Source organism: Dendropsophus ebraccatus, chromosome 10 (genome assembly GCF_027789765.1).
Source record: "Dendropsophus ebraccatus isolate aDenEbr1 chromosome 10, aDenEbr1.pat, whole genome shotgun sequence".
NCBI classification, from domain to species: Eukaryota; Metazoa; Chordata; class Amphibia; order Anura; family Hylidae; genus Dendropsophus; species Dendropsophus ebraccatus.
The window spans coordinates 1,826,840-1,843,184 of NC_091463.1; the positions used below are offsets into that span (position 1 = coordinate 1,826,840).

The 16,345-nt window shown below is 47.9% G+C and overlaps 1 protein-coding gene across 2 annotated transcripts in view; it reads left to right on the forward strand.

The window, feature by feature from the left end:
• The window catches only part of PHF19 (PHD finger protein 19), a 137,140-nt gene that overhangs the window by 59,637 nt on the left and 61,158 nt on the right, over positions 1 to 16,345 (forward strand). For both annotated transcript variants that reach the window (XM_069986054.1, XM_069986055.1), the window contains 2 exons: positions 1,651 to 1,719; positions 8,616 to 8,736. In XM_069986054.1, the coding sequence (XP_069842155.1) occupies positions 1,651 to 1,719; positions 8,616 to 8,736 (190 nt within the window). The remainder of the gene's footprint in view (positions 1 to 1,650; positions 1,720 to 8,615; positions 8,737 to 16,345) is intronic.

Consider the following 16,345-nt stretch of genomic DNA (forward strand, 5'->3'; position numbering starts at 1 on the left):
GGATAACGTGTATACAGACCCCCGGGGGCCATACTGCTGGGGATATAATGTGTACAGACCCCCGGGGGCCATACTGCTGGGGATATCATGTGTATACAAACCCCGGGGGGCCATACTGCTGGGGATATAATGTGTACAGACCCCCGGGGGCCATACTGCTGGGGATATAATGTGTACACAGACCCCCGGGGGGCCATACTGCTGGGGATATAATGTGTACACAGACCCCCGGGGGGCCATACTGCTGGGGATATAATGTGTATACAAACCCCGGGGGCCATACTGCTGGGGATATAATGTGTACACAGACCCCCGGGGGGCCATACTGCTGGGGATATAATGTGTACACAGACCCCCGGGGGGCCATACTGCTGGGGATATAATGTGTACACAGACCCCCGGGGGGCCATACTGCTGGGGATATAATGTGTATACAGACCCCCGGGGGGCCATACTGCTGGGGATATGTGTATACAGACCCCCGGGGGCCATACTGCTGGGGATATCATGTGTATACAAACCCCGGGGGGCCATACTGCTGGGGATATCATGTGTATACAGACCCCCGGGGGGGCCATACTGCTGGGGATATCATGTGTATACAGACCCCCAGGGGCCATACTGCTGGGGATATGTGTATACAGACCCCCGGGGGGCCATACTGCTGGGGATATCATGTGTATACAAACCCCGGGGGGCCATACTGCTGGGGATATCATGTGTATACAAACCCCGGGGGGCCATACTGCTGGGGATATCATGTGTATACAGACCCCCGGGGGGCCATACTGCTGGGGATATCATGTGTATACAGACCCCCGGGGGGCCATACTGCTGGGGATATCATGTGTATACAGACCCCCGGGGGGCCATACTGCTGGGGATAACGTGTATACAGACCCCCGGGGGGCCATACTGCTGGGGATATCATGTGTATACAGACCCCCGGGGGCCATACTGCTGGGGATATCATGTGTATACAGACCCCCGGGGGGCCATACTGCTGGGGATATCATGTGTATACAGACCCCCGGGGGGCCATACTGCTGGGGATAACGTGTATACAGACCCCCGGGGGCCATACTGCTGGGGATAATGTGTATACAGACCCCCGGGGGCCATACTGCTGGGGATATCATGTGTATACAAACCCCGGGGGGCCATACTGCTGGGGATATCATGTGTATACAGACCCCCGGGGGCCATACTGCTGGGGATGTCATGTGTATACAGACCCCCGGGGGCCATACTGCTGGGGATATCATGTGTATACAAACCCCGGGGGGCCATACTGCTGGGGATATCATGTGTATACAGACCCCCGGGGGGCCATACTGCTGGGGATATCATGTGTATACAGACCCCCGGGGGGCCATACTGCTGGGGATGTCATGTGTATACAGACCCCGGGGGGCCATACTGCTGGGGATATCATGTGTATACAGACCCCCGGGGGGCATACTGCTGGGGATATCATGTGTACAGACCCCCGGGGGCCATACTGCTGGGGATGTCATGTGTATACAGACCCCGGGGGGCCATACTGCTGGGGATGTCATGTGTATACAGACCCCCGGGGGCCATACTGCTGGGGATATCATGTGTACAGATCACATACAGCACCATCTAACACTTTTTTTTTTTTGGCAGGTTCTTCATCTTCCTTTGCTCTGTCTGCAACCATGGGGTGGAGTTCATCAAGCGGCTGCCGCTACGATGGTAAGAGCTACAGTGCTGTTGTAGTAGTAGATACATGGCCACTGACCAATGTATTAGATGCTTATAAAGTGTCAGTCCCCCTTACTCCATGTGCAGCTCTCCGCACCATCCACAAGTTTAGAGGCTGCACATGTGATATATACTGTATACCTGTATAACACCTCCTGTGATATATACACCTGTATACCACCAGCTGTGATATATACACCTGTATAACACCCTCTGCATATATACACCTGTATAACACCTCCTGTGATATATACACCTGTATACCACCACCTGTGATATAAACTGTATACCTGTATACCACCACCTGTGATATATACACCTGTATAACACCTTCTATGATATATACACCTGTATAACACCTCCTGTGATATATACACCTGTATAACACCTCCTGTGATATATACACCTGTATAACACCTCCTGTAATATATACACCTGTATACCACCTCCTGTGATATATATACACCTGTATACCACCACCTGTGATATATACACCTGTATAACACCTCCTGTGATATATACACCTGTATAACACCTCCTGTAATATATACACCTGTATACCACCTCCTGTGATATATACACCTGTATAACACCCCCTGTCATGTATACACCTGTATACCACCTCCTGTGATAAATACACCTGTATAACACCTCCTGTGATATATACCTGTATAACACCACCTGTGACATAAACTGTATACTTGTATAACACCTCCTGTGATATATACACCTGTATAACACCTCCTGTCATACATACACCTGTATACCACCACCTGTGATATAAACTATATACCTGTCTAACACCTCCTGAGATATATACACCTGTATACCACCTCCTGTGATATATACACCTGTATAACACCTCCTGTGATATATACACCTGTATAACACCTCCTGTGATATATACACCTGTATAACACCTCCTGTGATATATACACCTGTATAACAACTCCTGTGATATATACACACACCTGTATAACACCTCCTGTGATATATACCTGTAGAACACCTCCTGTGATATATACACCTGTATACCACCACCTGTGATAAATACCTGTATAACACCACCTGTGATATATACACCTGTATAACACCACCTGTGATATATACACCTGTATAACACCACCTGTGATATATACACCTGTATAACACCTCATGTGATATATACACCTGTATAACACCTCCTGTGATATATACACCTGTATAACACCTCCTGTGATATATACACCTGTATAACACCTCATGTGATATACTGTATACACCTGTATAACACCTCCTGTGATATATACACCTGTATACCACCTCCTGTGATTATATACACCTGTATAACACCTCCTGTGATATATACACCTGTATAACACCTCCTGTGATATATACACCTGTATAACACCTCCTGTGATATATACACCTGTATAACACCTCCTGTGATATATACCTGTAGAACACCTCCTGTGATATATACACCTGTATACCACCACCTGTGATAAATACCTGTATAACACCACCTGTGATATATACACCTGTATACCACCAGCTGTGATATATACACGTGTATAACACCACCTGTGATATATACACCTGTATACCACCAGCTGTGATATATACACGTGTATAACACCACCTGTGATATATACACCTGTATACCACCACCTGTGATATATACACCTGTATAACACCACCTGTGATATATACACCTGTATAACACCTCCTGTCATATCTCAAAGAAACACTACATTGGGAAATGATTGATACCCTACGTAGTGATGAAAAGTTTACGGTTTCTTTCATGAAAAAATGGAAACTTTTTATAGTGAGTGCTCTGTCTACAGAAGAAAGAAATTCTGTTATGCAACAATTTTCCAATCCAGCTTGGTATCACAAAGCAATGGTGGCAGGTACCCTGGGAGTACTTACCTGTACTTGATATAGAGCATAGTATGATACAATGTTACTTCATTTATATGTTAGAGCAATAATTGGTTACTTCCTTGTTTGTTTTAATGATTTGTTATATTTATTTATGTAATTTTATATAAGTCTACTGACCTGTCATAGTTTATCTATTATTATATGATTGTTCTTATCACTTTGTATTTATGTATAACTTCAATAAAATATTGTTTAAAAAAAAACCAAACACCTCCTGTGATATATACACCTGTATACCACCACCTGTGATATAAACTGTATACCTGTATAACACCTCCTGTGATATATACACCTGTATGCCACCAGCTGTGATATATACACCTGTATAACACCTCCGGCATATATACACCTGTATAACACCTCCTGTCATATATACACCTGTATAACACCTCCTGTCATATATACACCTGTATACCACCACCTGTGATATAAACTGTATACCTGTATAACACCTCCTGTGATATATACACCTGTATGCCACCAGCTGTGATATATACACCTGTATAACACCTCCGGCATATATACACCTGTATAACACCTCCTGTCATATATACACCTGTATAACACCTCCTGTCATATATACACCTTTATGCCACCACCTGTGATATATACACTTGTATAACACCTCCTGTGATATATACACCTGTATACCACATCCTGTTATATATACACTTGTATAACACCTCCTGTGATATATACACCTGTATACCACATCCTGTTATATATACACCTGTATAACACCTCCTGTGATATATATACACCTGTATAACACCTCCTGTGATATATACACCTGTATAACACCTCCTGTTATATATATACACCTGTATAACACCTCCTGTAATATATACACTTGTATAACACCTCCTGTGATATATACACCTGTATACCACCACATGTGATATATACACCTGTATAACACCTCCTGTGATATATACACCTGTATAACACCTCCTGTCATACATACACCTGTATACCACCACCTGTGATATAAACTATATACCTGTCTAACACCTCCTGAGATATATACACCTGTATACCACCTCCTGTGATATATACACCTGTATAACACCTCCTGTGATATATACACCTGTATAACACCTCCTGTGATATATACACCTGTATAACAACTCCTGTGATATATACACACACCTGTATAACACCTCCTGTGATATATACCTGTAGAACACCTCCTGTGATATATACACCTGTATACCACCACCTGTGATAAATACCTGTATAACACCACCTGTGATATATACACCTGTATAACACCACCTGTGATATATACACCTGTATAACACCACCTGTGATATATACACCTGTATAACACCTCATGTGATATATACACCTGTATAACAACTCCTGAGATATATACACCTGTATACCACCTCCTGTGATATATACACCTGTATAACACCCCCTGTGATATATACACCTGTATAACACCTCATGTGATATATACACCTGTATAACACCACCTGTGATATATACACCTGTATAACACCACCTGTGATATATACACCTGTATAACACCTCATGTGATATATACACCTGTATAACAACTCCTGAGATATATACACCTGTATACCACCTCCTGTGATATATACACCTGTATAACACCTCCTGTGATATATACACCTGTATAACACCTCCTGTGATATATACACCTGTATAACACCTCATGTGATATACTGTATACACCTGTATAACACCTCCTGTGATATATACACCTGTATACCACCTCCTGTGATATATACACCTGTATAACACCTCCTGTGATATATACACCTGTATAACACCTCCTGTGATATATACACCTGTATACCACCTTCTGTGATATATACACCTGTATAACACCTCCTGTGATATATACACCTGTATACCACCTTCTGTGATATATACACCTGTATAACACCTCCTGTGATATATACACCTGTATAACACCTCCTGTGATATATACACCTGTATACCACCAGCTGTGATATATACACGTGTATAACACCACCTGTGATATATACACCTGTATACCACCTTCTGTGATATATACACCTGTATAACACCACCTGTGATATATACACCTGTATAACACCTCCTGTCATATCTCAAAGAAACACTACATTGGGAAATGATTGATACCCTACGTAGTGATGAAAAGTTTACGGTTTCTTTCATGAAAAAATGGAAACTTTTTATAGTGAATGTTCTGTCTACAGAAGAAAGAAATTCTGTTATGCAACAATTTTCCAATCCAGCTTGGTATCACAAAGCAATGGTGGCAGGTACCCTGGGAGTACTTACCTGTACGTGATATAGAGCATAGTATGATACAATGTTACTTCATTTATATGTTAGAGCAATAATTGGTTACTTCCTTGTTTGTTTTAATGATTTGTTATATTTATTTATGTAATTTTATATAAGTCTACTGACCTGTCATAGTTTATCTATTATTATATGATTGTTCTTATCACTTTGTATTTATGTATAATTTCAATAAAATATTGTTTAAAAAACAAACAAACACCTCCTGTCATATATACACCTGTATACCACCACCTGTGATATAAACTGTATACCTGTATAACACCTCCTGTGATATATACACCTGTATGCCACCAGCTGTGATATATACACCTGTATAACACCTCCGGCATATATACACCTGTATAACACCTCCTGTCATATATACACCTGTATAACACCTCCTGTCATATATACACCTTTATGCCACCACCTGTGATATATACACTTGTATAACACCTCCTGTGATATATACACCTGTATACCACATCCTGTTATATATACACTTGTATAACACCTCCTGTGATATATACACCTGTATACCACCTCCTGTGATATATACACCTGTATAACACCTCCTGTGATATATATACACCTGTATAACACCTCCTGTTATATATATACACCTGTATAACACCTTCTGTAATATATACACTTGTATAACACCTCCTGTGATATATACACCTGTATACCACCACCTGTATACCACCACATGTGATATATACACGTGTATAACACCTCCTGTGATATATACACACCTGTATACCACCACCTGTGATATATACACCTGTATACCACCACCTGTGATATATACACCTGTATTACACCTCCTGTGATATATACACCTGTATAACAACTCCTGTGATATATACACACACCTGTATAACACCTCCTGTGATATATACACCTGTATAACACCTCCTGTGATAAATACACCTGTATAACACCTCCTGTGATGTATACCTGTATAACACCTCCTGTGATATATACCTGTATACTACCTCCTGTGATATATACACCGGTATACCAGCTCCTGTGATATATACACCTGTATACCACCTCCTGTTATATATACCTGTATAACAGCTTATGTGATATATACACCTGTATACCACCTCCTGTGATTATATACACCTGTATAACACCTCCTGTGATATATACACCTGTATAACACCTCCTGTGATTATATACACCTGTATAACACCTCCTGTGATATATACACCTGTATAACACTTCCTGTGATGTATACCTGTATAACACCTCCTGTGATTTATACCTGTATACTACCTCCTGTGATATATACACCGGTATACCAGCTCCTGTGATATATATACACCAGTATAACACCTCCTGTGATATATACACCGGTATACCAGCTCCTGTGATATATACACCTGTATAACACCTCCTGTGATATATACCTGTATAACAGCTTATGTGATATATACACCTGTATACCACCACCTGTGATAAATACACCTGTATACCACCTCCTGTGATATATACCTGTATAACAGCTTCTGTGATATATACACCTCCTGTGATATATACCAATATATCATACCTGGGTTGTCTTTCTTTTCTAAAATCGCTTCATTGCTTTGGTGGACAGTGACACCTAGGTGGGGAGATGGGACTTAAATGCTGTGAAGCTCCGCCCAGGTGAAACTGTCCACCAATGAAATGAAGCGAGAGAGTAAGGGGTGGGGTGACTGTCACTTTCTGCCTTTGATAGTTTAGGAGACTGCTATGAGCAATGTGGAGTCCAAAAAGATGTATGAAACGTGTGTGGCGAGATGGGGAGCCTGCGGCCCTCCAGCTGTAGCAGAACTACAGATCCTGGCTGGGTGTTAGGGTAGGGACAGGTCCTGGCTGCGTATTGGGGTAGGGGACAGGTCTTGGCTGGCTGTTGGGGTAGGGGACAGGTCTTGGCTGGGTGTTGGGGTAGGGGACGGGTCCTGGCTGGCTGTTGGGGTAGGGGACGGGTCCTGGCTGGCTGTTGGGGTAGGGGACAGGTCCTGGCTGGCTGTTGGGGTAGGGGACGGGTCCTGGCTGGCTGTTGGGGTAGGGGACAGGTCCTGGCTGCGTATTGGGGTAGGGGACAGGTCCTGGCTGGCTGTTGGGGTAGGGGACAGGTCCTGGCTGGCTGTTGGGGTAGGGGACAGGTCCTGGCTGGCTGTTGGGGTAGGGGACAGGTTCTGGCTGGCTGTTGGGGTAGGGGACAGGTCCTGGCTGGCTGTTGGGGTAGGGGACAGGTCCTGGCTGGCTGTTGGGGTAGGGGACAGGTCCTGGCTGGCTGTTGGGGTAGGGGACAGGTCCTGGCTGGCTGTTGGGGTAGGGGACAGGTCCTGGCTGGCTGTTGGGGTAGGGGACAGGTCCTGGCTGGCTGTTGGGGTAGGGGACAGGTCCTGGCTGGCTGTTGGGGTAGGGGACAGGTCCTGGCTGCATGTTGGGGTAGGGGACAGGTCCTGGCTGCATGTTGGGGTAGGGGACAGGTCCTGGCTGGCTGTTGGGGTAGGGGACAGGTCCTGGCTGGCTGTTGGGGTAGGGACAGGTCCTGGCTGGCTGTTGGCATGGGTTGTTTTGTCCAGGCCTGAGGCTGCAGTCACACAGCAGGGTCAGTGTATATAACGTATGGTGTGTGTGATTCCTTCCAGGGTGGACATCGTTCACCTCGCCCTCTACAACCTCGGGGTCCTCAGTAAGAAGAAGTACTTTGACTTTGAGGAGATTCTGGCTTTTGTCACTGACAACTGGGAACATCTGCAGCTTGGGAAGGTACGTGTGGATTCTGCAGGGGACCTACCATTGTAGTAATACAGGCAACTAAGGAGGAACCCTGGCCATAGCAATACTGTATTATGGTATGTGCACACTACTGAATCCCGACGGAACGCCCACTGGCGGCTGCGCACATCTCTGCTGCTCCCATACGCTTCATTTGCCAGATTCCGCCATCCGCCCGAAGAATGAACCCGCTTATTCTTCAGGCAAACAGCAGAATCTGGCAAACCATAGAATGAAGCCTATGAGAGCAGCGGAGATGTGCGCCGCCACAAGCGGGAGAGAGCTGCAGAATCCACAGCGGGTGATCCGTCAGGACTCCAGAGTGTGCACATACCCTCACACTGATGACACCCAGCTATACACCTCCTCCTGTGACATCACCCCCTGCTATATACTTCCTCCTGTGACATCATCCCCTGCTATACACCACCTCCTGTGACATCACCCCTGCTATACACCTCCTCCTGTGACATCACCCCTGCTATACACCTCCTCCTGTGACATCACCCCCTGCTATACACCTCCTCCTGTGACATCACCCCCTGCTATACACCTCCTCCTGTGACATCACCCCCTGCTATACACCTCCTCCTGTGACATCACCCCTGCTATACACCTCCTCCTGTGACATCACCCCTGCTATACACCTCCTCCTATGACATCACCCCCTGCTATACACCTCCTCCTGTGACATCACCCCCTGCTATACACCTCCTCCTGTGACATCACCCCTGCTATATACCTCCTCCTGTGACATCACCCCTGCTATACACCTCCTCCTGTGACATCACCCCCTGCTATATACCTCCTCCTGTGACATCACTCCCTGCTATACACCACCTCCTGTGACATCACCCCCTGCTATATACCTCCTCCTGTGACATCACTCCCTGCTATACACCTCCTCCTGTGACATCACCCCCTGCTATATACCTCCTCCTGTGACATCACTCCCTGCTATACACCACCTCCTGTGACATCACCCCCTGCTATATACCTCCTCCTGTGACATCACTCCCTGCTATACACCTCCTCCTGTGACATCACCCCCTGCTATATACCTCCTCCTGTGACATCACCCCCTGCTATACACCTCCTTTTGTGACATCACCCCCTGCTATACACCTCCTTCTGTGACATCACCCCTGCTATACACCTCCTCCTGTGACATCACCCCCTGCTATACACCTCCTCCTGTGACATCACCCCCTGCTATACACCTCCTCCTGTGACATCACCCCCTGCTATACACCTCCTCCTGTGACATCACCCCCTGCTATACACCTCCTCCTGTGACATCACCCCCTGCTATACACCTCCTTTTGTGACATCACCCCTGCTATACACCTCCTCCTGTGACATCACCCCCTGCTATACACCACCTCCTGTGACATCACCCCTGCTATACACCTCCTTCTGTGACATCACCCCTGCTATACACCTCCTCCTGTGACATCACCCCCTGCTATACACCTCCTCCTGTGACATCACCCCTGCTATACACCTCCTCCTGTGACATCACCCCTGCTATATACCTCCTCCTGTGACATCACCCCCTGCTATACACCTCCTCCTGTGACATCACCCCCTGCTATACACCTCCTCCTGTGACATCACCCCTGCTATATACCTCCTCCTGTGACATCACCCCCTGCTATACACCTCCTCCTGTGACATCACCCCTGCTATATACCTCCTCCTGTGACATCACCCCTGCTATACACCTCCTCCTGTGACATCACCCCCTGCTATACACCACCTCCTGTGACATCACCCCCTGCTATACACCTCCTTCTGTGACATCACCCCTACTATATACCCCCTCCTGTGACATCACCCCCTGCTATACACCTCCTCCTGTGACATCACCCCTGCTATACACCTCCTCCTGTGACATCACCCCTGCTATATACCTCTACCTGTGACATCACCCTTTGGGAAACATGCGTGGAGCCTCATCAAAGAGTCTCGAAACATAGGCCTAGCCAGATATCCCTCCGGGAAGGACCCAGCCACGGACTCTTCTTTTGCATATTCATGTTTTTCAGGGGACAATGCACCTAGGATATCACTGCATTGAGCGCTTTCACTAGCAGCCGGCAGTGTTGTCATTTGGCCGGTCTCCCTGAGATCAGTGATCTGTTTCCCTTATGGCTCTATTAGGCATTGCTCCCACCTAGCCAGAATCCTGCTCCACACTGATGGGGGGCAACACCCCGAAACAGCTGTATATGGATGGATACCCCGGGGCGGCTGTCTGTGGATGGATACCCCGGGGCGGCTGTCTGTGGATGGATACCCCGGGGCGGCTGTCTGTGGATACCCCGGGGCAGCTGTCTGTGGATGGATACCCCGGGGCAGCTGTCTGTGGATGGATACCCCGGGGCGGCTGTCTGTAGATGGATACCCCGAGGCAGCTGTATCTACATGGATACCCCGGGGCAGCTGTCTGTGGATAGATACCCCGGGGCAGCTGTCTGTAGATGGATACCCTGGGGCAGCTGTCTGTGGATGGATACCCCGGGGCAGCTGTCTGTGGATGGATACCCCGGGGCGGCTGTATGTAGATGGATACCCCGGGGCAGCTGTCTGTGGATGGATACCCCGGGGCGGCTGTATGTAGATGGATACCCCGGGGCAGCTGTCTGTGGATGGATACCGCGGGGCAGCTGTCTGTGGATGGATACCACGGGGCAGCTGTCTGTGGATAGATTCCCCCGGGGCAGCTGTATGTAAATGGCTACCCCGGGGCAGCTGTATGTAGATGGATACCCCGGGGCAGCTGTATGTAAATGGATACCCCGGGGCAGCTGTATGTAGATGGATACCCCGGGGCAGCTGTCTGTGGATGGTTACCTAGCCTTGGTTCTTCCCTTGTCATTACATTGACTTATAGGGCCACTTAATTTGATGGTTTTGGTGGTTTCCCTACAGGAGCCGCCCCTTAGCTGGGTGCTTCCCGGAGGGATATCTGGCTAGTCCTGGGTTTTGAGACTCTTTGATGAGGCTCCACAGGCTTTTCTTTTGTATATTCTGTACTATCCTGGGGGTCTCTGTACTATCTGGGGGTCTCTGTACTACCCTGGGGTCTGTATACTATCTGAGGGTCTCTGTACTATCCTGGGGTCTGTATACTATCTGGGGGTCTCTGTACTATCCTGGGGGTCTGTATACCATCTGGGGGTCTCTGTACTGTCCTGGGGTTTCTGTACTATCCTGGCAGTCTTTATACTATCTGGGGGTCTCTGTACTATACTGGAATCTGTATACTATCTGGGGGTCTCTGTACTATACTGGAATCTGTATACTATCTGGGGGTCTCTGTACTATCTGGGGGTCTCTGTACTATCCTGTGGGTCTCTGTACTATCCTGGGGGTCTCTGTACTATCCTGGGGGTCTCTGTACTATCCTGGGGGTCTCTGTACTATCAAAGGGGTCTCTACTATCCTGTGGGTCTCTGTACTATCCTGTGGGTCTCTGTACTATCCTGGGGGTCTCTGTACTTTCCTGGGGTCTCTGTACTATCCTGGGGTCTCTGTACTATCCTGGGGTCTCTGTACTATCCTGGGGTCTCGGTACTATCCTAGAGTCTCTGTACTATCTGGGGGTCTGTATACTATCTGGGGGTCTCTGTACTATCCTGGGGTCTCTGTACTATCCTGGGGTCTCTGTACTATCCTGGGGGTCTGTATACTATCCTGGGGTCTCTGTACTATCCTAGAGTCTCGGTACTATCTGGGGGTCTCTGTACTATCCTGGGGTCTGTATACTATCTGGGGGTCTCTGTACTATCTGGGAGGGTCTCTGTATTATCCTGGGGGTCTCTGTACTATCTGGGGGTCTCTGTACTATCCTGGGGGTCTCTGTACTATCCTGGGGGTCTCTGTACTATCCTGGGGTCTCTGTACTATCCTGGGGGTCTGTATACTATCCTGGGGTCTCTGTACTATCCTAGAGTCTCGGTACTATCTGGGGGTCTCTGTACTACCCTGGGGTCTGTATACTATCTGGGGGTCTCTGTACTATCCTGGGGGTCTGTATACCATCTGGGGGTCTCTGTACTATCCTGGGGGTCTGTTTACTATCTGGGGGTCTCTGTACTATCCTGGGGGTCTGTATACCATCTGGGGGTCTCTGTACTATCCTGGGGGTCTGTTTACTATCTGGGGGTCTCTGTACTATCCTGGGGGTCAGTATACTATCTGGGGGTCTCTGTACTATCCTGGAGTGTGTTCTATCTGGGGGTCTCTGTACTATCCTGGGGTCTCTGAACTATCCTGGGGGTCTGTATACTTTTTGGGGTCTCTGTACTATCCTGGGGGTCTGTATACTATCTGGGGGTCTCTGTACTATCCTGGGGGTCTCTGTACTATCCTGGGGGTCTGTATACTATTTGGGGTCTCTGTACTATCCTGGGGTCTCTACTATCCTGGGGGTCTCTGTACTATCCTGGGGGTCTCTGTACTATCCTGGGGTCTCTGTACTATCCTGGAGTCTCTGTACTATCCTGGGGGTCTGTATACTATCCTGGGGGTCCCTGTACTATCCTGTGGGTCTCTGTACTATCCTGGGGGTCTCTGTACTATCCTGGGGTCTGTATACTATCTGTGGGTCTCTGTACTATCCTGGGGTCTCTGTACTATCCTTGGGTCTCTGTACTATCCTGGGGGTTTCTGTTATATCCTGGGGGTCCCTGTACTATCATGGGGGTCTCTGTACTATCCTGGGGTGTATACTATCTGGGGGTCTCTGTACTATCCTGGGGTCTGTTAACTATCTGGGGGTCTCTGTACTATCCTGGGGTGTATACTATCTGGGGGCCTTTGTACTATCCTGGGGGTCTGTATACTATCTGGGGGTGTCTGTACTATCCTGGGGGTCTCTGTACTATCCTGGGGGTCTGTATACCATCTGGGGGTCTCTGTACTGTCCTGGGGTATCTGTACTATCCTAGGGTCTCTGTACTATCCTGGAGTCTGTATACTATCTGGGGGTCTCTATACTATCCTGGGGGTCTGTATACTATTTGGGGTCTCTGTACTATCCTGGGGGTCTGTATACTATCTGGGGGTCTCTGTACTATCCTGGGGGTCTTTGTACTATCCTGGGGGTCTGTATACTATTTGGGGTCTCTGTACTATCCTGGGGTCTCTGTACTATCCTGGGGGTCTCTGTACTATCATGGGGTCTGTATACTATCTGGGGGTCTCTGTACTATCCTGGGGTCTCTGTACTATCCTGGGGTCTGTATACTATCTGTGGGTCTCTGTACTATCCTGGGGTCTCTGTACTATCCTGGGGTCTCTGTACTATCCTGGGGGTTTCTGTTATATCCTGGGGGTCCCTGTACTATCATGGGGGTCTCTGTACTATCCTGGGGTGTATACTATCTGGGGGTGTCTGTACTATCCTGGGGTCTGTATACTATCTGGGGGTGTCTGTACTATCCTGGGGTATCTGTACTATCCTGGGGTCTGTTAACTATCTGGGGGTCTCTGTACTATCCTGGGGTGTATACTATCTGGGGGCCTCTGTACTATCCTGGGGTCTGTATACTATCTGGGGGTGTCTGTACTATCCTGGGGGTCTCTGTACTATCCTGGAGTCTGTATACTATCTGGGGATCTCTGTACTATCCTGGGGTCTCTGTTCTATCCTGGCAGTCTGTATACTATCTGGGGGTCTCTGTACTATACTGGAATCTGTATACTATCTGAGGGTTTGTATACTATCTTTGGGTCTTTGTAGTATCCCGGGGGTCTCTGTACTATCCTGGAGTCTATATTCTATCCTGGGAGTCTCTGTACTATTCTGGGGGTCTCTGTACTATCCTGGAGTCTGTATTCTATCCTGGGGGTCTCCGTACTATCTGTGAGGGCCTCTGTACTATCATGGGGGTCTCTGTACTATCATGGGGGTCTGTATGCTATCTGTGAGGGCCTCTGTACTATCATGGGGTCTCTGTACTATCCTGGGGTCTCTGTACTATCCTGGGGGTCTCTGTACTATCCTGGGGGTCTGTATACTATTTGGGGTCTCTGTACTATCCTGGGGGTCTGTATACTATCTGGGGGTCTCTGTACTATCCTGGGGGTCTTTGTACTATCCTGGGGGTCTGTACTATCCTGGGGTCTCTGTACTATCCTGGGGTCTCTGTACTATCCTGGGGGTCTCTGTACTATCATGGGGGTCTCTGTACTATCTGGGGGTCTCTGTACTATCTGGGAGGGTCTCTGTATTATCCTGGGGGTCTCTGTACTATCTGGGGGTCTCTGTACTACCCTGGGGTCTGTATACTATCTGGGGGTCTCTGTACTATCCTGGGGGTCTGTATACCATCTGGGGGTCTCTGTACTACCCTGGGGTCTGTATACTATCTGGGGGTCTCTGTACTATCCTGGGGGTCTTTGTACTATCCTGGGGGTCTGTATACTATTTGGGGTCTCTGTACTATCCTGGGGTCTCTGTACTATCCTGGGGTCTCTGTACTATCCTGGGGGTCTCTGTACTATCCTGGGGGTCTGTATACTATCTGGGGGTCTCTGTACTATCCTGGGGGTCTGTATACTATCTGGGGGTCTCTGTACTATCCTGGAGTGTGTTCTATCTGGGGGTCTCTGTACTATCCTGGGGTCTCTGAACTATCCTGGGGGTCTGTATACTTTTTGGGGTCTCTGTACTATCCTGGGGGTCTGTATACTATTTGGGGTCTCTGTACTATCCTGGGGTCTCTGTACTACCCTGGGGTCTCTACTATCCTGGGGGTCTCTGTACTATCCTGGGGGTCTCTGTACTATCCTGGGGTCTCTGTACTATTCTGGGGTCTGTATACTATCTGTGGGTCTCTGTACTATCCTGGGGTCTCTGTACTATCCTGGGGGTTTCTGTTATATCCTGGGGGTCCCTGTACTATCATGGGGGTCTCTGTACTATCCTGGGGTGTATACTATCTGGGGGTGTCTGTACTATCCTGGGGTCTCTGTACTATCCTGGGGTCTGTATACTATCTGGGGGTCTCTGTACTATCCTGGGGTCTGTTAACTATCTGGGGGTCTCTGTACTATCCTGGGGTGTATACTATCTGGGGGCCTTTGTACTATCCTGGGGGTCTGTATACTATCTGGGGGTGTCTGTACTATCATGGGGGTCTGTATACCATCTGGGGGTCTCTGTACTGTCCTGGGGTATCTGTACTATCCTAGGGTCTCTGTACTATCCTGGAGTCTGTATACTATCTGGGGGTCTCTGTACTATCCTGGGGGTCTGTATACTATCTGGGGGTCTCTGTACTATCCTGGGGGTCTTTGAACTATCCTGGGGGTCTGTATACTATTTGGGGTCTCTGTACTATCCTGGGGGTCTGTATACTATCTGGGGGTCTCTGTACTATCCTGGGGGTCTTTGTACTATCCTGGGGTCTCTTTACTATCATGGGGGTCTCTGTACTATCCTGAGGTCTGTATACTATTTGGGGTCTCTGTACTATCATGGGGGTCTCTGTACTATCCTGGGGTCTCTGTACTATCCTGGGGTCTCTGTACTATCCTGGGGGTCTCTGTACTATCCTGGGGGTCTCTGTACTATCATGGGGGTCTCTGT